The 26,649-nt window shown below is 41.2% G+C and overlaps 1 protein-coding gene across 3 annotated transcripts; it reads left to right on the top strand.

Annotated features, from left to right (window-relative positions):
• Positions 1 to 221: 221 nt before the first annotated feature.
• ARGLU1 (arginine and glutamate rich 1) lies at positions 222 to 26,049 on the top strand. Of its 3 annotated transcripts, none has more exons than XR_014013569.1 (4): positions 222 to 708; positions 8,759 to 8,984; positions 10,791 to 11,359; positions 25,212 to 25,275. XR_014013569.1 is itself a non-coding variant. In XM_081214498.1 (4 exons), the coding sequence occupies exons 1-4, from the start codon at positions 362 to 364 to the stop codon at positions 25,374 to 25,376; spliced, it is 822 nt and encodes a 273-aa protein (XP_081070624.1). In that variant the 5' UTR covers positions 222 to 361; the 3' UTR covers positions 25,377 to 26,049. The 3 variants fall into 3 exon arrangements, 1 of the variants encoding a protein (XP_081070624.1); XM_081214498.1 differs by having other exon boundaries at positions 11,276 to 11,359; positions 25,212 to 26,049; XR_014013570.1 differs by lacking the exon at positions 25,212 to 25,275 and having other exon boundaries at positions 8,759 to 10,848; positions 11,276 to 11,353.
• The last annotated feature ends 600 nt before the right edge of the window (positions 26,050 to 26,649 follow it).

Genomic DNA, 26,649 nt, shown 5'->3' with positions numbered 1-26,649 from the left:
CATCGGCTCGGGGCTGGCGGAAAGAGCCGAGCGCGCTCGGACGCGCTCGCCACGCCTTCCGCAGGAAGCGTCAGGGGGCGGGGCTCGCGTGACGGCGCGTTGCGCGCAGGGCCTTGTGGGAGGGGCGGCCGGTGCAGCCGCGGCTGCCATCTTAGCAATTCCTGGCGTTGCGGCCTTGTCGTTGGCGGCGGCCTTCGTGGCGGCCGTCGGCTTCAGGGGGGGGCAGAAAGTCAGCTCGCTGATAGCTCTCCTTCCCCAAGCCTCGACAAGACTGCCAGCCCGCTTCCGGAAGCAGAGACGAAGACAGCCGGGCACGTGCGGGGCCCGAAGCCAGCGGTTAGTCACAGCGTCGCCCGGAAGGATGGGCCGGTCTCGGAGCCGGAGCTCGTCCCGCTCCAAACACACCAAGAGCAGCAAACATAACAAGAAGCGGAGCCGGTCCCGGTCGCGGTCTCGGGACAAGGAGCGCGTGCGAAAGCGCTCCAAGTCCCGGGAAAGTAAACGGAACCGGCGGCGGGAGTCGCGGTCCCGCTCGCGCTCCACCAACACGGCCGTGTCCCGGCGCGAGCGGGACCGGGAGCGCGCCTCGTCCCCGCCCGACCGCATCGACATCTTCGGGCGCACGGTGAGCAAGCGCAGCAGCCTGGACGAGAAGCAGAAGCGAGAGGAGGAGGAGAAGAAAGCAGAGTTCGAGCGGCAACGAAAAATGTGAGCGCCCGCGGGGGGAGGGGCCGGGAGCCGGGAGCCGGGAGCCGGGGAGGCGGCGGGTGCTGGGTGGCGGGGAGGGGGGAGCTGATTGGCCCTGGGGGGAGTGAAGGAGGTTAGCGGGGTCTCAGGGACCGGCCCCGAGCGGCTGCAACCCTGGCCTGTGGAAAGCCTGGGGCAGGACAGACCCACGAGTTGGCTGGGAAGGGCAGTAGTGGGGATGGAGCTGGAAGGGCTTGGAGCAGGGCAAGCGTTTTGGCGCGAGAGGAGGAGGAGCGTCCCGGAAGTAGGGGGTGGAGTTCCGTGTGGGTTTGGAGCGGGCCGGCCCCGGGAAGTGGACGGAGGACGTTGGGGGCCCCCTGCAGAAGAGCGTTCTTGCCTTGCACCCTAAACGCGGGACAGGGATTCTCGGAGGTGAACCGTTTCAGGTGGTCGAACGTACGCGCACCCAAAACAAGTCCTTTTACTTTACTGTACTCCTGCTGTTAGAGACGTCGCGGTCGCTTTTCCTGTCTCGGGCCTGCTCTTTTTGTTTTCTGAGGTGTAAAAACAGAATGCGCGCAGCTTAAGTGTGCAGTGAGGTAAATGAATCTTGACGCTTGAGTTCACCTGTGTGACCAATCGAAGCCTGCTCCGTCTTTTCACTCTTTACTAGTTATGGGCTGTAGGTCTCCGTAGCACACTTCGGTGCAAGACTGTAACTCGTTTCCCTTTGTGGTGTATACGTGCTGTTCAGAGGATAGAATATTCGCTTTTACTTTTGCATTGGTCATATGCAGAAGAGTCACCTCTCAAGTACCTTTTGGTCTAAGAGTAGGTGCAAATGATTCGAAACGAATGAAATTTTGGTTTTAAAGTGTAGAGTTGTGTTTTGGTTCAAGACCCTGGTACTCTGATGCGCTGGGTATTCTTTCCCAAAGCCACGTTGAAAGGTGGAGAGATTTGCCAGCTCTCCCTGTTTAACCAGCCATCTTCCTCAGTTCTTCAGTGCATGTTTAGAAAGTGCTCATAAGGCAGGAGAGTTACTGAATATAGAATTTTCCTGAGACAGATTTATGAGTCCTGAACTGTGTAGGCGTTTTCAGTCTTTCTGCAGTGTAGTTTGTGTTATGTTCCAGCAAAGCTTGTTTCTGAAAGGAAATCATTAAGAGGTAGGGGACTGGAAAACTGACTACTGTTACTGGAGGAGCAGTACCTGGAGAGCTCTTTCACTGCGTTTCTTTAAAACATGCACAACGCGTGCATTTTTCCTTTACTTAGAACTGTTGGTGGGAAGTATGAACACCGAGTACGAATAATTGTGTCACAAGAAATCTTGATTATATAGAATCCAGTTTTTTTGGTCTGGAACAAGATCCTTAACTGTGAAGATGCAGCTCTCAACTGACTGTCAACAGATGAACATTTCAAAGAATTACCTCAGATAACTCTGAGATAGTATTTCCATGTGAAAACAAAGGATACCTCCAAAGAGTAATGACTTGCCATTCATTAGAGAGCCGAGACTTATGGGGAAGAGTGAAAGGAAACTTGGTGTGCAAGGAATGGATAGAAGCATTTAGCAAGCTACACACGAATAGCAGAGAAGAAATCCAGGGATGAAATGAGAAAGTAGAGCAGTTACATTGTCCCAAGTTGATAGAGGAAGCACAGTGCCGTTAGCATTTATGAAGGGAGGCGGGGGCAGAGCTAGCAGCCACCTGTACACGGAATCCCTGCGTGTTGTGCAGCAGGCACTACTTAGTACGGTCTAACGCCTACTAATGCAGAGGAGACGATTGAACGATCTAGGTTTTGCAGTCATGGGAATGGGCAGAAGTCGTTGTTTATTTACAAATCCTGTTGGTTAGTTCATTCAACTGACCCTTACGGAGCATCTTAATAAGTGCCAGACACTACGCTAGGAGCTGTTAATCTGAAGATGACTGACCCCTCCAAGGTCTCCGTCTAGCTTGAAGACAGGTAGGTAGGTAATAACACAGTGTGGTAAATTCGGTGATAGTGATGTGACTGTGAAAAGGAAGCATCCTGGATGGGTAAACACCTTAGTGCTCCTCGGGAGTGAGTGGCAGGTAAAAATAGGATTCTGTCAGGCTAAGCATAGGAGGATACATGTGGACCAAGGGAGGGAGCCCCCTCCACCCCTGCCAGAATAAAGGGAGGGAGGGGTGCGGTATGGTCTTAGGTGGAGTAAAGAGGTGACTATTGACTGGAACATGAATTTCTGTAAGTATTCAAGTCATGGAGTGGCTGGAGAGGTAGGTAGAGGCTGGGAATCATGGGAAGGGTCTTGCCATATTAAGGAGCTAGGATTTCATCATAGGAACCAGAAGGGTTTTAAGCAGGCAAATGGCGTGGGACTGTAGGTTTGTTTTTAAACGGAGCATGTACTGCTGTGTAGGATAGAAAGTTACAGTAAGTCCACATAGGAGTAGTGAGGGAGCAGTTGTTGGAATGGAAGAGAGGGGCAGATTTAAGAAGCATTTTGGGCAAATAAAATTGGATGTGAAACATAAGGGAAATAAAGCATTGTTTTGGCTCTCATGTTTATACTGTGGCTATTGCATCTCAGCCACCAAATGTTTAAGTAACTGCTGTAGGTCAAACACTAGTTAAAATGTCAGAAACCTGGACTTGGCATTTCCAATGTAGGCGCTAGATTTTGGATATAGTGAGTTCATCCAAGGTTGATACGGGGGACTGAAGCCTGGGGGAAACCTTGAGAGTAGATAGAACGGCCCAGGCAGAGAGTGGAGGAAGAAGAGCAGTTGGTTCATGGGACTGAAAGAACCTTCGGGAATGTCCGGATGTACAGTTGGACAAAGGGAGAAAAGTGTGTGGTGGAGTAGAGAGAGAGAAGGTCCCACAAGAACACGCATTGTCAAGTGTGCCTTCTAGAGGTCCAGTGTGAGATGGAGAGAGACGGCAAAATTAAAATCTCTTGGGCTTAACCGATTAGAAGGTCTCCTTAAGGTTGGAAACCAGATTGTTTTGCCATTTACAATTCTGAGGCCTTGAATACACTACCTACCTGTGAGCTTGATTTCTTGTCTGTAAAATGGAGATACCTGTCTTGCTTACTGTGAAGATTAAAAGTATTTAGGTGATACTTGGCATGTGTGTAATGAGACTCAGTAAATAATGTTATTTAATGCAATTTTTTTACATGTAGGCAGATTGAACCTGGTGATTTTAAGAAGTGATCTTACAAGTTACAATCTTGATGCAGTAAAAGGCAGACCTTAAAATTTAAAAAAAATGTTTTTTCCTCACTGTTGAAAAGTTCATTCCTGTGGTTGAAAATTCACTTCAGAAGATTTCCTTCTCCTCCTTACGTCCCAGTCATTCAGTGTTGCTCTCTCTTTCCTCCTCTGCCCCCTTATCATTTTTCATATGTATTATTTTGAGACGCTTTATGCCTGTTGTAATAACTGTTGGAAAAAATGAGTGGCTGAAAATGACTTGCAGCAGATCAGGATAATGTTAATGGCGTAGTAACTTACTGTAGCCTGTGGTATCTCGGTTCGCATATACTTGGTGTTCAACTGCATGGCATATCGAGAGCCTTCTAAATCAGAGTGTCTAAAGTGAACTGGGATCTATATGAGTGATTCTTAGAAGAATGCTCATTGTGAGAGCAAATTCGTTATATTGGAACTGCGTACCTCAGGGAGGTTAGGGCTTTGAGACAAGACATTAGGGCATAAGATCAAGCTGATGTTGGTAAGAATTTAATCAATTTTTTAGTTAATTATTTTGGTAGCTAAATTTGTGTGCATACCTTTTGCCTTTAATGTTTGTCGTGGAGAAACAGTGCAGGGTAGTAGCATGCTTAAGATCGTTATCTTTGGAGTTGCCTAGGTTGAGGGTCACCTAACAGTCACCTGTTTAGCCTCAGGAGCCATCGGAGATGAACAGGATGCCCTGGAGTATAAAGCTTTTGGCAGAGTAGTTGGTGTCTATTCAGTACTGAGTAAATACTGTTTGCTAATATTATGAAGCAGTTCCTAGAAGGGCACTACTAGGGTGGAGTTTGTACATTTTAAAGACTTAAAAATAATATCAACCAATGCTCTGTACAAAGTCATACTCGCATTTAACGATGGGCCCTTGCTGTTTGTTTTAATAGTTGCCATTTTAAAGTTGATTGTGATTAGTGTTCTGAGAGCATGGAGAAAATGAGGACCTACTCTTATCTATTGAAAAACTTCAAGATTTTCATTCAACCCTTTCATCAGGATCAGAGATTGTTTGTTTCTTTTTTTGGTTGCCTTGGGTCTTTGCTGCTGCACGTGGGCTTTCTCTAGTTGAAGCGAGCAGGGACCATTCATCCTTGTGGCACGCAGGCTTCTCATTGCGGTGGACTCTCCCGATGTGGAGCACGGGCTCCAGGCGCGCAGGCTTCAGTAGTTGTGGCGCACGGGCTGAGTTGCTCTGCGGCATGTGGGATCTTCCCGGACCAGGGCTCAAACCCGTGTCCCCTGCATTGGCAGGTGGACTCCCAACCACTGCACCATCAGGGAAGACCTCACAGATTCTTAGCAAGGGGATGGATTCAGCAGAGGAGCCTGAGGAAAAGATTAGAGAAAGAAAAGAATATCAAGAGAGTGACAGCTCCTATGACAACAGTTTTAAGGAATGGCTAGGCAGTCATTTTAGGTGAAGGATCTTTCCTAAGATACTAATGGCGAAAATGGGTTGTTGGGTTTTTTTTTTTTCTTTTCTGAGACAGTGTCAGGGCTTCTTAAGAAAGTTCGCCCTGTAGCTCCCTTATCATTGATTATGATAATAAGTTTGTCATCAATAAGAATGAACTTTTAAAAATTTTAACAGCCACCTACCCCTCCCACCCTCCTTCAGCTAACTGGTAGAGGAAGGCTATGTTGCACTAAGTTTCATTCATTTGTATACCTTATATGTTTGTGCTTTTGTGGGAAAAGACAGACGAAAGAAGAAAAACACAGGGATACAGAGGTTGCTGAAACATGCGGAGAATTTTTACTTATCATGTATGTTAATACTTATATTTAGCTGTAGAACAGAGTCACAGAAGTATAGGCTCTATTAGTAGGTATTAGCGGGGTTCAGGTTTGTAGCACAGCATCTAGTGCATAGTAGGTTGTTCAATAAAGACTTGTCGTATCTCTCAAGTGCTCAATTCTGTTGTTCGTGTGCCCTTGGTTTTCTGGATCCAGGTGTGTGGGGGGAAGGGGATTAAAGCAATATCCGGCTCCTAACTTTTTCAGCCCTGGATCTAAACATTGATTTAAACTTTTTTCTGAGTGCTGAAGTAGCAATTTTAACCTTACCGAAAATAACCGTGACAGCAAAAATTACATCCTTGATCATGCTTGTAGGGGAGCAGCTCTGCTCTGGTGCCCTGACCTTGCCTGTCTCCTTGTGTAGGGCGCAGCAGCAAGGCTTAATTACAGTCCTGGGGGTGCCCCGTGGTGCCTGCAGGAACAAAGGGGGATGAGCAGCCTTGTGAGAACCTCCACTCGGCCATTTCTCATCCTCTGGGTTTCAGCTGAGCTCGGGAGTTTCCACTTGCCCTCCCCTTGAGGCTGGAAAACTGCTGAGCTGTACTTAGCTCGGACTCCTTAGCAGCAGCCACCTATTGCCCGCACTGCTTGTCACCCTGTGTGGCCTGTCACCTGGCCTCTCTGGTGTCCGTCAGTGGGAGCAGAGACACAGGGAGCTGTGACAGCATGCTGACGTGGCTCCAAGTCAGCAACGGGGTCGCTTGGAGCTCGTTTTCTCCTTGCTGACCAGAGCTGTGGAGGTGTGGTCCCACTGGCACGGTGCCCCGTTGCTGTCCGTTAAGGACTGTTTGCCTGACAGACACCCTGAGCATGTGTCAGGTCTCTTCCACCTTTACCAAATTCCTCAGTTAATTAGGCAGCTTTTCTACTGATAAACTAACCCAAAGCCTTATCCCATTCTTTTCCCTCATCTTTTACTGTGTGTGGAAAGTTTTAACTGGAACTTGGTTTACAGTGTTCTGCTTTCAGAGTTGTACCATTTGTGATATTTTAAAATGAGGTTTCTTTGTAGACGTTGCTACATTTACTAATTTTATAAGAACCACCTAACAGAAGAAAGCGTGGGGGGGGTATGCTTCTGAAACTTCGTGTCATGAAAGCTTTCCAATTCAGCAAAATAGGGTATTAATCCTCATACAGCTGTCATCCAGGTTCAGCAGTTGTTAGCTTGCTTGTTTCATTTCATATTTCTGTCTTTCTCTTGGGATGAAGTAGAGAAACAATATTTTTATATTTGGAATCTAGTTTCATTTCCATTGAAATCGCTGCCTGAGTTCTTTTAGGTATTCCTGGCCATTCGAGCGTTGGGGTGGATAGCTCTTCTCTTCTACTAAGCTGCTATAGCTAAAGGCTTATTGAAACTACCCTAATACTATATTTCATTCAAAGTTAAAAAAGGAAAAGGAATATAGATAGAGAGTACATGTTAGGCTTTTGTGGGGGGTTTTTCCCCCAGTGAAAATCACCAATAATTTAGCGTTGGGGAGGAGATATTTAAGAAACAAGCAACAGAGTCTTCAGAATGGTTATCACACATATCTAGAACCTAACAGAAATTATGACTTCTCAAGTAGTTACTATCTCCCTGACAGAAATATGTAAAGATTATAAATGCAGAAACAGATACGAATCAGAATATTAGATACACTGGTGTCAGTGTGGTAACACTGTGAATAAATAACAGGAGTTGAGAATGAAAGCACTTCAGTGGGAATTGAATCACCCCCCAAAGCAGAGTTGAGTTGAAGTGGATTGGGTATTTAAAGGTCACTTAGAAACTGTAAAGTCTTCACTAAACAGATAAATTGAATGACTCTCATACATATGTACGAGTCATCAAAAGATAGAAGGGTTACAGATTCTGTTTAATTTTGTGGATTGTGAGAAATATGCAGCATTAATAGATTGACCTCTTAAGATTTAGGTATACTTTCAGAGTCTCTGCATTCATTCTAGCACAAATTATTGTCTCAAATAATGCCGTTCAAGAGAAATACAGTGTGAGCCACATTAAAAAGGAACTAGTGAAATTAATTTTAATATATTCCCAGTCTGTCTCAAAATACTCTCATTTTAATATGTAATCAAATAACAATACTTGAGGTCTTTTATATCTTTTATTCTTAGTAATCTTCAGTTCAAACCAGACACATCTGGCTAGTGGCTGTCATATTGGAGGTCATTGGTATAAAATGTGCAAGGTTTCCACTATAGTGCCTTGATAAATGTCAGTATCTTCAGCACAGAATTTCATTTTGAGTGAATAAGTTCATTTATAATACCTAAATGGGATTAAAATAATTAAACGATATCATGCTTCATTGAACTTTTTAGAAGTGATACTAATATATTTCATCCACTTTCCCATATCTAGAAGAGCTTTGAATTGAAAGTCAGTTAACGAAAGAAAAGGTGCAGTAAAGGGCAAAAGTTTAGAACCTGAATAAGTTTGCCTGTACTTTTGCTAAAAACTACAGTATGTTGCTTTAGCAGTCTGAATCTCTGAGTCTGTCTTTATTCTGATCTTGCTTGGGGTGGGGGAGGGGAGAATGAATTTAGCTGGTCTGAACTGCTTGCTACATAATAGTTTCTCCTGGTTTCACTGTAGCTCAGTCCTTAGACTGAATGGATTGACAGATGAGCAAATCATATATTTAGTAGCTTGTCCTTTCCTTATGAAGCTGGTAACGAAAGTAGATTTCCTGTTTCAGATTCACTCTACAGTTCCTAAAACTACTGCATTAATAAGCTGTTTGTATAGACTAGTCTTTTTGTATTTACTTTAGAAAGTGACAAAAGAAAAAAAAACATGATTTTATATTTATTTGAATTTCTGTATCACTTAATCTTTTGGTATCTATCATTTCCTTGAATGTTATAGGAAAATGAGTTGTAAAATCTTAGAAATATGTAAGCAGACTCAGTGTTTTACAGACTCACAACTAGTTCTATTTCAATTCTTAGGTTTATTTCTTACATTATCTAAGTCCTTTCCCCACTTTGTTTGCTAGCCGGCAGCAGGAAATAGAAGAAAAACTCATCGAGGAAGAAACGGCACGAAGAGTGGAAGAATTGGTGGCAAAAAGGGTGGAGGAAGAATTGGAGAAAAGGAAGGACGAGATTGAGCGAGAAGTGCTCCGAAGGGTCGAGGAGGCCAAGCGCATCATGGAAAAGCAGTTGCTCGAAGAACTCGAGCGACAGAGACAAGCTGAGCTTGCAGCGCAAAAAGCCAGAGAGGTAACGCTCGGTCGTTTGGAAAGTAGAGACAGTCCATGGCAAAACTTTCAGTGTCGGGTGTGCCTCCTGCGCAGTTCAGAAAGAGATGGAATGCAGACCAATTCCTTTCTCGTCTAAACTTAACATTGCTGCGAAAGTTAATTTTTTAGCCTATTCAGATGTGCTGACTGATATTTAAAAGCTATTTTCATAAAACTATCCAAGGATACTTTTTGATCTAATGGAGCTGGCTTACATATTTGAGAAGTGTTTGAAACTTTTGCCATGGCTGCAGGACTTACATTCTTTTTTTGGGAGGGTGGGGGGAGACAGGGAGTGGTAAAGGGAAAAGGTTAAAAATCCACCTGTGGTTACGTGTTCTTCTTTTCTGTTTATCTCTCTTATTGCCTAGACTGTGCGAGGCTTTTTGCCTTCAGTCAGATTAAAAAGAGCAGGGCCTAACATTGAGTGATAGCACCTGCTTTTGATAAGTAGGTTTTCTTGCTCTTCTTTTTTTCCTTCTTTTATCCCTCACCCCCCTACCCCAAATCCTGCCTCAACACAACGGACTAATTCTAGCATTCTGATCATAAGGCCCTCCGTTTTCCTAATGTGTTTCAAAGGTCTTTTTAGGAAAAATGTCCAGATTATTCGTCCACTTTTTTAGTATCTACTAACAACTCCTTTTTTTCTCTAGAGAGTTATGAAGGAACAGGTTGTCCTTGTCTGGAGTCAAGCTAAACACATGATTTGTTTTATCAGCAGCTGGAGCAGAAGTTGAAAATGTCTTTCTGTGAGACAGTAATTTGCTACTGAAGCTTTATGGCTTATTTGCACTGATTACTCCAGGATCCTAAAACTTGTTGAAAGTCACTGGCACACTCAAGGCAAATTACCTTACAGCACTGTGTGTCCCTCAACATAGTTTGCACAGTGACTGTGAATTCCATTGGTGTGTGCCGTAGGAAATCCCGTGGTTATATTTTCTTGAACTTCAATGTTTGACTCAAAATATGTGACTCATTGTCATTTTTAATCTTGGCATTATTGTGGACAAGTTGACATCTTATTAAATCTCTTGTTTCCCAGTAAGCTTAGCTTTTCAAATGCATTTTCCCTTGTGCTGTCTTTAACTAGATATACATGTCTATATTTGGTGGATATCACAAACTCTGTGCCATTGAGTATATGAAATTTTTGTTAGTGCCTTTAATAATGAAGATACTTTTGGAGTAATGGTGCTGTCTTGTAGCGAGTTATTAATCATAGGAAGATTTTTTTCTCTTCATTTGCTTTTTGTTTCATATTAACAATTTTTTTTTACACGGACACAACCCTCTGACAGTCTTTCCAAATATTAAAATCATTTGAATATGTATGCTGTGATCTCAACACTGCCCAAACCATCAAGCAATCTTCATATAGTTTGCATTATAAAATCTCATTAAGTTCTCCAAGAAAAAATAAATTACAGAATTTTATTTCCTGACCATGCACCCCCTGGATTCCTGAATTTCAGTTCAGATTGTAGATGACAAGATAAGCTGCCTTTAGAAATTGTCAACATCTGAATGTTAAGTCCATTCTCCCCATGGAAGAAGCCCTTAGTTCCATGAAGTATGGATTACCATTTGTATTTTTCACTAACAGTAAATGTATTTTTCTTATTAATTGTTTGCCTTAGGAATGATGAATTACATTTTTTGTTCCTTCTTACCATAAACATCTGCATTCCTCAGCTCAGCCTTCCTTGTATGTTGTTTCTTTATAAATGGTTGAGCTGCTGATGCAGGTATTGCCAAGCTAACAGTACAAATCATTTTAAAGAGGAAGCTGGCGCGTATGGCAGCCGAGGAGCACACTCTGCAGGACACTGGACAAGACAGTAAATATTCAACTTTTAATGCTGATTAAAGGAGTATAGGTAAAGAATACGTAGGTATACATAATTGGTGAGACAAATATTCACTTTATTTATATTTTATATATTATTTTTTTAATTTGGTAAATACTATCCAGTTTTGTAGTTGTCCTTGTTGATTTGTGTGATATTAAAGTATTAGTAATAATTGCCAGGAAACTGTCATTAGGGAGGGTTTAGTTGGTTGCTGTTTGGACTGGGAGGGATGATTTAAATTTAGTACTAGAAACAAATTTTAGTGACTGCACAGTTTATCATTTGTCAGACAGAAGGTAGCTATAAAGCTACCCTGTTTAGTCAGATCGAAAAAATTCAGAGGAAGATTAGTAAATATTTTATCAATAAAAAAATATTTTATTTTTCTAACATCTTAACATGTCCTCCCCTTTAGGAGGAAGAACGTGCAAAACGTGAGGAGCTAGAGCGAATACTAGAAGAGAATAACCGAAAAATTGCAGAAGCACAAGCCAAACTGGTATGTATAAAGCATTCGTGAAAAATATTTTAGCGTTCTCGGGACTATTTTAAGGGATTTGAGGGAAAAGTAGGAATAGTTGACTAGATTTTAGCTACTGTCTTCTAGAGGAATCTGTTTGGGGCAAGCCAGAAATTCTGATTAATCTGGAGAAAATTCCAAAATTCACAGTGGTTTGAAACAGCTTTCCTAGGGGAAATTGTACTATCCCCATCCCTAATTTCTTCTGTACCTAAAAAAACAAAAACAAAAACTTGAAGGTTCGTAATTAAGCCTACTAATATGCAGTGTTTCACTTGGCATTAGTTGCTTTGTTACCAGTTACTAGACAGAATAAGTAGAGAGTATATATTTGATAGTAAGTGTATCAGATTAATAAATTTTTTTCATATTTCATGTTTATAATCTAACAAGGAACACAGAGACTTAAATAATTACAATATGAGATACGGATGTAAGAGGAGATACAATTTTTACATTTTAATAAAGAAGTCAGTATAAGAATATTGAAGTAAATTTTTTAAATAGAAAAATGAATACATATCACTTCTATTTTTCTTTCCCATTCTGTATTTTAGTACTTCTCTTTGTTTGTTTGTAGCATATACTAACATTTAAAATAGAATTTAAAAATAGATACAATTTTTGGGGTAGTAGGGTGTCCCCAGTTAAGAGTATGAATATATTTTGAAGCATTCTCAGCATGATGTAAAAGAAAGCTAGAATTAAAGGACTATGGATATAAATAAATCAAAAAATGAAGGGGCTTCCCTGGTGGCGCAGTGGTTGAGAGTCCGCCTGCCGATGCAGGGGACACGGGTTCGTGCCCCGGTCCGGGAAGATCCCACATGCCACGGAGCGGCTAGGCCCGTGAGCCATGGTCGCTGAGCCTGCACGTCTGGAGCCTGTGCTCCGCAACGGGAGAGGCCCACAACAGTGAGAGAGGCCCGCGTACCGCAAAAAAAAAAAAAAGAAGAAGGAGAGTCACATTATAAGGGAAAATTTTCTTTTCCTTATGAAGATGGCATATAGGAATTCTACTTCAAAGTAAGAATATAAATCAGAGATAGAGGGAAATTTACTCAGGATGAATGAGGCTTTGTGGTATTTACTGCCCAGGAATGAAGACATGACCCTAGAGGGACTCTTGGTTATAGACAAGTTTTGTCTAGTTAGAAATGTGTTGAGAATCATGCAGCCATAGGAAGACATTTGCTGCTAAGTCATACTCTTGACTGGGGGAGAAAAGCAAGATGTAAGCTCCAGTTAAGCGATTCAGAAAAAACAAATTCTGTGACTGTGTTTATAAAGGCACAGAAAAAGATCTGGGAGGATCTAAGTAATAACAGTGGATCCCACTGGGGGGTTGGTGAAGGAGGACTATAAATAATTGTTTTATAGTAAATAAGAATGTGGAAGTTAAAACCACCAGCAGTTGGTTCTAGAGTATGATCTTTTAAAAGATAATCTGCCCCAGATAAGAGCCAAACTAGAAATACCCTAAACAACTTACTGAACATGATGCAAGGGATTCTTAATATCGCCGTCCTGGTTACTGTGAAAGCCACAAGGAAAGGGGAAGACCTACTCGTGCTTTACCAATGAAAAGACCTTAAAATCTGCTTAGGTGGAAGAAGCACCATGAATATGAGGTGGGTGAGAAGTCATAATAAGATGTATCAATACATGCTGATTAATACATATGTGATAATGCTTTTTTTTTTTAGTGATTCCACATAAGGAGAAAATCCCCTGGGAAGTGTGCATCTTAATTTTAGTTTTGAAGGTTGAGCTTTGAAAGGTAGTTATAGTCTTGTTTGTAAGGCCATGGATATTTGCAGGAGAGATGAACAGCATAGTTGGTGCTAGAAACATTGAAGCAAAGTTACCCAGTACGTGGGATAGAATTCCTCTTAGAACGTGGTGTAAGAGACTGTATAGGGAGTTCAGTTTGCGGATGTCCTGAAAGGCCAGATTGTGACTTCTAGAGCAAAGGTTCTAAACTTGGTATACCCTGCCAAAGTCTTGATCCTTTCTGACCCTGGGGTAGCTGTCTGAGTGCCTAGGGACAGCTTGGCCTCCTTATGTTCCTCTAATAGCCTTCTTTGTTTACCCAAACGAACCATAAAAATAGAAGATTAGCAAAGCATATTCTAAAGCAGTGCTTTTCAAGTGGTAGTAAAGTTGCCCAGATTTTGTTTTTGTCTTTTAATCCCAGTTTGTCTCAGACCTCTACTTCTGCAAAATACAGTTAAGATGAATTATTAGAAAAATTAGGTCAAATTGCTATAGAAGTTTCTAAAATGCTTATTCTTGGCTTCTGCATATCTTGTTGTGGATCAGTTATAGTTTGCACTGTTGTTGGTCCATGGGCCATACTTAGAGTAGCACTGCTCTAGAACCCTGGAATTTGACTTCGTATTAATAGACTGTGCAGTGATGCTGCTCTGACTGCATGTTATCAATAAAACTTGAGTGAAAAGGGTATCTTAGGGAAAAAGAAGCTTGAATTTGAGGAAAATTTGTAAAAATCTGGACATAACTAATTTGCTTCTTGTGTTCAGTAACGTTGGAAGCATAAAAAATTATTGTTCCTGTTGGAGAGAATGAATTTTTATTTGGTTCTATTGGTGGCCACGTCCTTGCCGGGAAAGTAGAGTACCCTTTGTGTAGGAAGAGACGAGAAAATGTTACTGTATAAACATGCAGGGCACACTGTTGCAGTTTCTCTCATATTTATTGTCCTTTCGCCTTCCTCTCAATTTTGAGCACAGTTCTTTAATCTTTATACACGTTTCCTAGTATTCGCATTAGGAAATACTACATAGAATATATTGTAAGTCTTGTTAAAATAATAGACATATGAATAAAAAGTAATTTGGAGATAAAAGTAGCCAGGATGTTAAGTTCTCTTAAAGGCTTTAGTGTATTAATTGTGGAGACAAGGCCAACTCGAAGAAAAGTCAGCTAACGAACGATATGGAAATATTTGCTGAGTGGTATGAGTTACGTGAGGTAACTGACATAATTGCCCTGGGAACCTTCCTGGAAGAGAGACCACTGCTCTGGACCTTGATGGACAGTTAGAAATTGAATTTAGAGTGAGGACAAGAGGGTGAGGAAATGAAGTAGGGCAAAGACCTTTAGGGAAGTAGAATTAGAAAAAAAAGCAAGAATGTGTGGGATCTCTTGGGATAAGCAGTAGTAGTTGTAGTAAACCCACTTTAGGTGTAGTCAGAAGTTCAGGTTTTGAAAGCAGATTAGACAGGTTGGAAAAGAATGTACCCTGGGGGAGATTTCTTGTCTATAACCATGAAAGAAGAACACAGTGATCTCTTGTAAATCAATAAAGGAGACCAACTTCCTGAAAGGGGGAAAAAAAAAAAACTACTTCAAGATGTAAAAGAGGTAATTTCACACAAGTAAAATGAAAAGTAGCTGTAATTCCTGAAAATAAATCCCAACCTTAATGGAAAAGCAAAGAAATGCCCCCTCTCTTTCTTTTTCTCTAATACTACATACCATATTTGAAAAGACTTTTTTTCCCCCTGTTAGTACCAAGTGTTGGCAAGAAAATGGTATAAAGAGACCCTTGATATAGTGCACTATCCTGGGAGTTTAAATGGATATGACCATTTTTGAAAATACCAGTAAATCAGTATATACCAGGAACCTTAAATTTTAATTCTGCTCCTCAGAACTTACCTAATGGAAACTGAATCCAGTACAAATCAATTCACACACAAAAATGTTTTCCCCTTATTTGAATAGTGAACATTGCCCAGGTTTTTAGATAAATTATAACACATACAGTGGATTTTTCTGTAGTCAAAAAGCATCTGATAATACAGGGGAAGTAGCTAAATACAAAACTTACATATACATCATGATTTCCCTAATTTGAAATGTACATTTGTACATTTAATAGAAAATATGCCAAAGTACTGAGAATAGTTATCTCTAATTGGTAAGCCTATAAGTAATCTTATACTTTTCTCCAGTTTCTACTTTTTTTTTTTTTTACAAGTAATGTGTATCACCATTATGATCAGGTAAGAATAACTAGTAAAGAAAGTAAATTTAAGCCACACTTAGACTAACTTTTAAGTAAGCCCTCGTGACAAAACTTCAAAGATTGCTCCCAGTAATGTCTGTAATAAGGAACAGATTAGCTAAGCCATACGGACTCTCATATATGATACACGATAAGTGGTCTAGACCAAGAGTAGTTTTTGCTCATTTTAGTTCCAAGTTGTTTATCAAGATACTTGATTTTATCTGTCCATAAGGAGGCAAGAAAATATTAACGAACATACGTATTTGGTTTATAAAATCAAACAAAAATTAATCCAAATGTGGATTGGCTTGACTTGGCTTTTTGGCAGATTGGTTCCTAGTTCTTGGGTTAGTATTGGCATTGCACAGCTATCATCAGACATTTGAAAGGCTGTTGTTAGTATGATGGAGAATTTTAATTTTCTTTAAAACGTTAAAAGTAGTACTTAAAATTTTTCACAGTCCTCTTCTTCACACAGTTTTTAGTGATGCGTCTGGGAAAAGCCCAGATACTATTCTGAAATGTGTATGAGTCTTATTTATTCAGAATGGGAAACAGACTAAATGAAGGTGGTAAGTAGGTGTTGCCATGGAATGAAATGTTCTAGGAGGTTATGTCAGTAGGAAAAACGACCCCTCAAACTGTCCCCTGAAATTCTGGGTCTATAGTATATTTCCTCTCTTTAATATTGAAATACTTTTCCCCTTTTCCCTTTTGCCAGTCAGGGAGAGTGAGCGTGCTCATTGTGCTATATATATAACACGTGGTGTCTCACCAGCTTGAGAGGTGAAAGGATAGTACCATGTTTACAGGTTGACTGTATAGGAAATGTATTCCACATACTTCAGTTTCAAGTAAAACAGATCTCACTTTGCAATTAAGAGATAGCTCTGAAAAGAGTTCTTAGAGAGATGTAAGAAAGAATTTTTTAATGTTTGTGTAGTAGACAGAAAAATGTCTCCTGCCCCCCAAAAAAGATATCCATGTTCTGGGCTTCCCTGGTGGCGCAGTGGTTGAGAGTCCGCCTGCCGATGGAGGGGACGTGGGTTCGTGCCCCGGTCCGGGAAGATCCCACGTGCTGCGGAGTGGCTGGGCCCGTGAGCCATGGCCGCTGAGCCTGCGCGTCCGGAGCCTGTGCTCCGCGGCGGGGGAGGCCGCAGCAGTGAGAGGCCCGCATACCGCAAAAAAAAAAAAAAAAAAAAAAAAAAAGATATCCATGTTCTAATTCCTAGAACCTGCGAGTGTTACCTTATATGACAGTTAAAGAGTCTACACAGATGTGAATAAGTTAAGGATCTTGAGGTGGGGAGTTTATCCTGGATTATTACTGTGCCCTAAATGCCTTTACATGTATCCTTATAAGAGGGAGATGGAAGGAGATTCTACCACAGAACACAGGCAGGAGAAGCCAAAGACAGAACAGAGAGAGATTTGAAGATACTGGCCTTGAAGACTGGAGTGATGTGGTCAGAAGACAGGGAATCCTCTTAGCAGCCACCAGGAGTTGGAAGAAGCAAGGAACGGACTCCCTTTAGATCCTTGAGAGGGAGCACAACCCTACTGACACGTTGATTTAGGTCCAGTAATCCTGATTTCGGACTTCCGGCCCTCAGAATAATCTTGTGCTGTTTTGAGCCTACCTAGTTTGTGATAACTTGTTACCTAAAAATGTGGAAGTGTTTCTGGTATTGGACAGTGGGTAGAGGCTGGAAGAATTTTGAGGTACATGATAGAAAATGCCTAGACTGTTAGTAGGAATATGGACTTTAAAGGCACTTCTGGGGACTTCCCTGGTGGTCCAGTGGTTAAGAATCCGCCTTGCAATGCAGGGGACGTGGGTTTGATCCCTGGTCGGGTAACTAACTAAGATCCCACATGTCGCAGGGCAGCTAAGCCCACTTGCAGCAGCTAGAGAGCCCACGTGCCACAACTACAGAGCCCATGCACTCTGGAGCCCATGTGCCACAACTAGAGAGGAGCCCGGGTGCTGCAGCTAAGACCCAACACAGCCAAACATGAAGAAAGAAATCCCTTTTTTAAAAAGGCACTTCTGGTTAGGGTTAGAAAGAAAATGAAAGCATGTTATTCAAACTGGAGGGAAGGAATTCCTTGTTATATAGTGGAAGAAAACCCAACTGAACCTGTGTCCTACAGTTGTGTGAAAGGCAGAACTTATCTAAGCGACGAAGTTCATATATAGCTGAAGATATTTCTAAGCAAAGTGCAATCTGGTTTCTTCTCAATATTTATGTAAAATGCAAGAGGAGAGTAATTGAGGAAAGAACCAAGAAGTAAAATAAATGAGAACTTGATGTTTGGGGAAATTTTTAGCCTATTTAGATTGCAAAAGATGCTAAAATTAGATTCACTATTAGAAAAACTTGCTCTGGAAAGAAGGCTAAGGGTATGACTGGACATCCTTTTGCTAATGCTGAAGAGTTTATGCCTGTGACTCATAGGTTACCTCGGCCATTTTAGCAAAAGCCAGGATTAGATGAGATTGTCCAGAAAAGACCTGTGGAAGAGCCTGTTGTCTAGTGGCCTGATATACATGGGAGACTCACAGTGTTTTTGAGGGTGTTATATCAGCAGAAGCACTGCCAACATGGATTGAAAGGGAGAGAAGACCTAATGATGAAAGGCTTTCAGACTTCACTAACATAGGAAAAGGTGACATGAAGTCAGAAGAGAGATATGAAGGTACTGGCCAAAGGCATGTGGCCCTGGAATATCAACACTGTGATTTTGTTGCAGTGATACTGATTTTGGACTTCCTGCCTTCAGAATAAACTTCTGCTGTTTTAAGCTATCCAGTTTGTGGTAATTTGTTACAGTGGCTACAGGAAACTAACATAGTTGGAAAGAGAATGGGGCATTTATGCTAGAGTGAGTGTATTATGTAAGTTGAAAGAGCACAGTACTTAGGATGGCTCGTAATGACATATTTATACATTTTAATAGATAGGAAAATATGGTATGGCATCAAATGTAAATGTCAATTAAATATTTTAATTTGAAGGAGTGGGCAAATTAGGTAAGGATTTTTAAATCATTGAGAGGCTTGTTCCCAGTTGATAAGGTAGAAAGCTGATTTAATGATGTTAATGTATTCTTGGCAACGATTTTTTAAAAACTTTCTGGACATTAATGTATTGACGTTGTGTGGGGTGGTGTGAAGGATGGAGACTAGAAACGAGAAAGCCACTGAGGTCAGTGAAGAAGGTAGGCACTAGATCAGATGGGAGTAGAAAGAGTAACGAGAATAGTTGAGCTTGGCGAGTGATAAGGGTGTACAGAGGGCGGGAGAAGAGGAAAAAGGAAGGAAGGTCAAGTCTGTTGTGGGAACCGGGGAGGACCTGATGTGATCGTGCTAAGAGCCAGGGATCACCAGGCATTAGGAGAACTTTCTCAAAAAGGAGTGAACACTGAATAAGACAAACAGAAGAACTGAGTAAAAGAACAGAGAATTTAGGCTACAGAATATTAAAAGAACCACATCTAGTAGAGTACAGTTTTTTTGTGAAATTTATAGGACGTGAATGATAAAATCCTGAAGGTATCAGATTTCTCTTTTGGCAGTAACACAGCACTCTCTCCAGAGGTCTGGAAGGCAGTGAGTTTTGTACCCAATGTTTCTTTTCAAACCAAGCTCAACTGTCAGTCTGTTCCTTCTTGAAGCAATTGTTTGTACTTTAAGTAAAAGGGGGCTAGAAGGAGTGTGGTGGTATGATTTCTCTTTAGATGAGTAGCTAATGATATCCCGTAATGATAGTTAGTGTATATCCTAAGGAGGTAACTATCAGAATAACTAAATTGCCATGGCCCCTGGGGGAAAAGAGGGAATTGCTTTTTTCACTCCTTCTTTGTTATTTTCTTTTTTAAACCTTGTACATGAATAACATCATGATAGTTTGCTAAGGGTCAAAACTAATTACATTAAATTTCTTTTTAATATTTTTTTTACTCATTGTTTATCTAAAAGGGGACATACGTTATACTTGTTATGGAGGGGAGGGTGCATTAAAGAAACAAAATTTCAGAATGGCAGAGTGAAACAGGAGGTATGTTTTGGGAGGTTAAAATGCAGAAATTCCCATTTCCGAGTAGGGGCATGATTCCTAACTGTAAGATTTTTTTAGTTCTTCCCATCATCCCAGTAATCACTCGTGATAAATATTTCTATCTTTAGATTTTTGCAGTAGGACTTCTAGGTAAAGTGGGAGGGGAAGACAAAAGATACTGGGAAGGGGGTTAGGTAGACCCTTCTACTATAATCGTATGTCTTGCTCTTGTGTATTTCATCTCAGCAGTCATTCTTTTTGCATGGGGTGCAGGGTTGAAAGCCTTTTTGAGACCAAACAGGGTCCTGGGTGTAGTGGCTGGGAAGGACTGCCCCACTGTAATGGCTCTAGTATGGTGGGTGTATTACCTTTCTCTTTGGCCTCCCTGATGTCCACCACGTTAGCCTTGTAGGAGAATTTAGTGTTGTTCACCTGTATGAATACGAATGTGCATACCCTCCCACCATTTGGAATAATTTAGCATACATTTGAAGCGAGGGGAGAGGAACAGTGTATATGTGCCAGCAGATGGGATCATCAGGAACAAAGCAGCCTTTCAGACAGTTAACTGCAGAGGGAGGTGGGAGGCAAGGCTTTAGAAGAATACCTAGCAAGTAAGGTGTAGAGTCATACCACACTTACAGATGGATAGGCAGTTTTTTTGTTTTTTGGGGGTTTTTTTTGCGGTATGTGGGCCTCTCACTGTTGTGGCCTCTCCCGTTGTGGAGCACAGGCTCCGGACGCGCAGGCTCAGCGGCCATGGCTCACGGGCCCAGCCGCTCCGCGGCATGTGGGATCTTCCCAGACCGGGACACGAACCCATGTCCCCTGCATCGGCAGGCAGACTCTCAACCACTGCGCCACCAGGGAAGCCCTGGATAGGCAGTTTTTCATCACTTGAAAGCCACTGTATTAAAATGAGAGACGGGTTTGGTTTTTCTCAACTCGCCTGTTTTTTGTTTTTCTTTTTTTCTTTTTTTTGCGGTACACGGGCCTCTCACTGCTGCGGCCTCCCCTGCCGCAGAGCACAGGCTCCGGACGCACAGGCTCAGCGGCCATGGCTCACGGGCCCAGCCGCTCCGCGGCATGTGGGATCTTCCCAGACCGGGGCACGAACCCACGTCCCCTGCATCGGCAGGCGGACTCCCAACCACTGCGCCACCAGGGAAGCCCATAGCCTGTTTTTTTTTTTTAATATTTAAAATTTACTTTTATTGTCAAGATTTATCAGTTTACCAAGACATTCATTAACTTCCGGTTGAAAAAGTTTTTGTAACTTTCAGTTCAACATAGTTTTCTTATTTTATATTTTATTTATTTTTGGCTGCGTTGGGTCTTCATTGCTGCGCGCGGGCTTTCTCTAGTTACGGCGAGCGGGGGCTACTCTTTGTTGCGGTGCGTGGGCTTCTCGTCACAGAGCACGGGCCCTAGGCATGCGGGCTTCGGTAGTTGTGGCTCACGGACTCTAGAGCGCAGGCTCAGTAGTTGTGGCACACGGGCTTAGTTGCTCCGCGGCATGTGGGATCTTCCCGGACCAGGGCTCAAACCCGTGTCCCCTTCATTGGCAGGCGGATTCTTAACCACCGTGCCGCCAGGGAAGCCCCAGTTTTCTTACTTTAGAGCTAAAATAGTTGTTTTCCTTCTCTGGTCACTGTACTTAGGCCCTCAAATATTTTTTGTTTGGTTTAAAAGATAATTCCCAGCATTTTAAAGTATTGCACTTTACAGTGTGTTCTCTCATAATTATCTTATTTCATCTCGTAATTACCCTGTGATAATTTCATTGTTATTGTCCTTGCTGTTAGAGCCCATTCTTTATATATATAGTAAGGATCAAAAAAAAAAAGATTTTCCCAGGATTATTGAAGTACTGAAACTTAAAGACCAGCTATGCGTGTCATAAAATTCTTTTTTGTTTTACAAAAAAAGCCTTATGAGTAAGTTTTACAAATAGAATTGTTGAAAACTTAGTACAGGCCACATTTTAGGATACATGTTTTTTTACATAAAGTAAAGACACTTGTATCTGTATCATTCTTTTTATTTGGAAGTGTCTTTTTTTGTTATTCTTTCTGCAGTTTTATTGGGATACAATTGACATAACAGCACTGTATAGCATAAAGGTTTGACTTACATATGATTACCGTAAGGTTAGTGAAAATCCATCATCTTGTTTCTTTCTTTGCCAAGGTGTAACTGTATATGCTTAGTTTAAAGCTGTAATAGAACAAGATACAAATATTTAGACATAAAGACGGGAAAGACCTGCTTGATTTCATTTTTTAAAACAATTCCATTGTCAGGTACTTGTACTAGGCACTATGTGCTTAGCACTGGGGCTAACACTGTGGCTGTAACTCCTGGTTAATTACAGCTCTCCCTCTGTACACACAGACACGCTTTTGTCTCCTGTATTTGTAGACTTCAATGAAACTGAACCTTGACTTTTTCTTCACTCAAATCTAAAGATAATTTCAGTTCAGTAGAAACAGTATTTTCTGTCTGTGAAGGAAGTTACTTTTTAAATCTTTAATTTTTTGATTAGGTAATATGATCACATGATTCACACAGTATTTTTTAATATATTTTCCATAATGTATTTAATAGTCCATATTGATGAATATTTGGGTTTTTCCAGTCTTTTACAAACCATGTTGGAATAAACTTGTTCAATTTTCCATGTATGCAAGTATGTTTACAGTATAAAATCTAGAAAATTAAATTGCTGGATATAAAAGTACTGTGAAATGCAGTTTGGGGTGGATAGTGCCAAAGTAGTTTTCATAAATTTCTCAAATGGGTTGAGGTTGTGATGTTCAAACCCATTAGTCCCCACCCAAGCTTCTTTCTAATCTGCTTTCCTAGGGGCTGAGTTAGAACCTTATGGAAAAGTGAGTCTGGGGTGTTTATCCTGGAAAGAGTTTCCAAAGCACAAGCGTACCCCCTGAGAGTCTTTATTAAGTCTTGATTGAGTTGCATGTGCCATGCTCTTACCCCAAATGTGGGATGATTTATTAAAACTGGATAAATTTGCATATGAATTTACTAATGGTGATCAGAAGCAGATGATTATTTCTCTTGTAATTATCAGTGAAAGTCTAAACAAGAGAATGGTGATTTGCAATGGACTTTGACACACAGGTAGTATTGTCGTAGAAAAGAATGGCATGAGCTGAGCTGGTTGGGGGCAAGGTAGAAAGGATATGGGAAGTCATAAATAGTACGCTAATCTAGGAAGTTAGGCCATGTCTGTGCACAGTGGAAATCATTGGAAGTCTGAGGGCAGGAGAGCACAGTGCTCAGGAAAGGTGAAGCCAGCAGCGTTGTGTGGAGTGGATTGAAGGGCAGAGAGACTGGAAACAAGACCATTTTAGGACCACGCGAGATCTGGGGCCCCGAGCCGGCAGGGCGGCAGGGGAAGGGACAGAGCTGTAGGGGAGAGAGTAGAAAGGAGGAGAGGCTGTAAGGGGAGGATTGACACACCTGAGAGCCGCTGGGTGGTGTCGGGGAAGAGGGAGGGGGGGGAAGGAAGTAGGCCATGCTGGGTGCGCGGCAGGAGGGAGGCAGAAAGGGCCGATACCTTTTAGGGTTCAGCTGGAAGAATGTAAATCTTGAACATGTGGAGTTCTGAAGGTATTAAGGAGGTTTCCCAGTTGGCTGTTCCTTAGCCAGCTGGAAATGTAGCTTAGGAGAAAGGTATGGGAGAGGTACTTCGGCTCTCTGTTGGGTTTCCACCTTAGGAGAACACAAAGATACAGAAGGTTGTGAAAATCCACTTGCCCGTCTTGCCTGCCCACCTGATTCCCACTTCTTCAGTTTTGGGTCTTCCTCACCTCTGACCGTACTTGGTAACAGTGGATTCGGCCCACTGTCTTCCACCTTTTAGGGTCACGGTCCTTCCCCTTACTTGCTCCCCACCCCACCGGCCTCCATCTTAAAGTAGAACAAACCTCTTTCTGGTGTGACTTATGTCTTTAAAAGTTGGGTTGGTTTTTTTTTACCTACAAGATAAAATTTAAACGTTTTATTAAGTTGAATACCAGAACTTGTTACGTTTCCCATCTTCTGCGGTGAAGCCTATAATTCAGTCACATTGACTTTTAGTATTCCTGAAAAGAAAAACCTATCCGTGGAGGACCTTAACCTTTTGAACCTTAGTGTTTCATTTATGGGAGGAGAGAAAATTTTTAAAACACAAGTTCAAGTGAACAGAAGAATGAGTAAAGGGAAAGGCCACTAAACTTGTTATTAGTTTTTGACCATCTAAAAAACAAGTTCAGTAGAATAATGGAGATGTAAGCAGTGAATTTTTAAAATTTGACTTTGAATGGAAATAAGGCATTCGAAGGATGCAGTGCGTATTTTAAGATCAAGGTCAGGAGGGGGAAAAAAGGACAACTCAGTGATGATAGCTGAGATTTACAAGTCAAGGGTTGGAGCAGGTTTCCTAAACCTTGGCACTGTTCATCTTTGGAGTTAGATAGTTCTTTGTTGTCGGGGAGGGGGGCTGTCCTGTGCCTTGTAGGACGTCTGGTGGCCTGTTCTCCTGTTCTCTGCCCACTGGGTGCCAGGAGCGCCACCCCCACACATGGCGCACACACATGACACTTGCACACACGCCACACGCTACATGCGCACACACCACACATGAGGCATTGATGCGCACACAACACAGTGTGCACACGGCACACACATGACACACCCGGCATGCGCACACACACCACGACACACACCTACACATGGACACATGATACATGACACACCACACACACACGGTGCACGCATAACGCATGCACAAGACACATGCACACACACAACACGTGTGCACATGACACACACATGGCATGCACACACAACACATGCACACACACACTATACACATGAAACACACGCCCGTTGTGACAACCAACCACACACTTCCTAATGTCCCCTGGGAGAGGAGTAAAATTACAGGTGGTTGAGAGTTATGGGAGTGGACATGGAATCTTTGGGGAGAGGGAGCAGCTTGATGAGGACGGAGCTTGTGAGAATGACCTGATTTTCTTGGTGCACAGGGGAGTCTTCTGTAGAGAGCACAGGAAGGAAGTCGTTTGCTTGAGACTGAAGGAGTTGTGAAGGAGTCGAAGGCATTGCAGGAATTTTATTGGTATCTATTTGAAATTAGATAGCATTTTATAGTTAGCCAGGTCAAAAAGGTCTCATTTCTCTCTCCAGAAATAAACTTACTATTTCATGGTTGTATATTGACAATATAATGTAGCTCTGTTGGGGATTTCTGTCTATACTTTTTGCATGCCTTTCTAATTATAAATTTAGTTACAGTAATTGGTTATAACATACTTCGAAAAATTCATGCCTTGATTCCTATTTGACAGTTTGTTAATCTGGTGCACCGAGGGTGTAGATAAAATAAAAATAGGTAATAGGACAAAAATGTATACTGATCTCGACATGATTTGTAGAAACTTCTTTTCATTTTCAAAATGTTCAAGTGCTTTCCTACAATTTGTTCATATATTTTTCATAAAAAACAAAATCAGAACATGTTGGAATAATTAATAAGGAGTTCTTTTCTAATTCCTAGGTATTTTTTCCTGATACTTTCTATGTGATCTTAGGCAAGATTTTTTAAACATATACTTTTGTGTGCTCCTGTTGATGAATTTGTCACCCAATTTCTGGAATATTACTAATAGAAGACATGAAATTCTAATTTTTTACTTTTACCTTTCAGGCTGAAGAACAGTTGAGAATTGTTGAAGAGCAAAGAAAGATTCATGAGGAAAGGATGAAACTAGAACAAGAGCGACAGCGTCAACAAAAAGAAGAACAAAAAATTATCCTGGGCAAGGGGAAGTCCAGGCCAAAACTGTCCTTCTCATTAAAAACCCAGGATTAAATTGCAAACTCTGAACTTTTTACAAAGAAAAAATGGAAAAACTTTGTATGGTAGCTTCATGTTGAAGTGGTTTTTTTTTGTTTTGTTTTTGTTTTTTTAATTTGGAAAATCTGGAAAGTTAGCTTGTTCTAATAGGGGCTATGCTCTGCAATTCCTTTTTTTCCCCTCCCCCCCCTCTTAATGTCCATTAAGTCAAATCCTTATCAGATCATTGTTATCTTCCAAAAAGCGATATTTTTTCACCTGTTGGATTCTGTATTGGTGATCTGAAGAAGAGGAGATCACTTTGTAAACTATGGATGGTCTGATAAGGTTTTTACTGACTCACTGACTTCAGAGTTATACTCTGTGTACTACATCATAATGCTGGTTTTGCTGACTTTTTGTTTTTTTATATATTTATAAAAAAAGAAAAAGTTGGTAATTGCATTGGAAGCGCCCAGGGTGTTACTGGACCTTTGTGGTGTATTGTTAACCAGTGTCCTCGTGATACTGTAACTCTTGATGTTCCTGACACAGGTAAGGAAACAGTTGGTCAGCTCTGATACAAAATACATATACAGTTCAGTATTGTCTCTGTTCAACTTGTTTTTATTTCATTGACAAAATCAAACCAGCATTCCCCATTGTGTAAATAAATGATTTTGCTGAATAAAGTAAAGTCTTAAATTCATATGTTGAAGCCATTTTTTTTAAAGTTCTGTTAAGTCTTAAAAGAGGGTGGTTTACTTTTTGATGGTCAACAATCTAGAAATCCTAGGACTATGCTGTATATTTCTTTTCACTTTTAACATAGGATTTATATGTACATTAAATATACTTGAGAATTAGTATTTAATGGCTATTTTACAGATACCTAATTTATGCTGATACAACAAATTATAACCATTAAGAAAGACTAAGCACCCAGAAAAAGATTTAAATTCTCAATCCTCTGCCTCTATTTTAGGATAGAAGTATTATTACCACAAATTATACTTAATGAAGACTAGAAGAATGATTTTAAAATTTATACTATTAGATTATTTTCAAAGTGGGCCATCAGAAAGAACTTGGCTTTGTACTTTTACAGAAGGCTAAGGTAGTCAAATCATCTTCAGTGTAGGGTACCTGCACGTTTTTTGGGGGGACAAACACATTTAAACTTACAAGCTTTTGTTTTGTTTTTGCATGTTATATCTTATGGATGACTTTGATACACTAAAATCTGCTTCATTTATCTTTACATATGTTTAAGTGAACTGGTATTAAAACATTTATTCAAGAAAAGAAT

This window comes from Mesoplodon bidens (assembly GCF_964165515.1).
Source record: "Mesoplodon bidens genome assembly, chromosome: 17".
Classification (NCBI taxonomy): Eukaryota; Metazoa; Chordata; class Mammalia; order Artiodactyla; family Ziphiidae; genus Mesoplodon; species Mesoplodon bidens.
Note: the sequence above shows the minus strand (reverse complement) of the source record. Positions and strands in the feature narration are given on the sequence as shown.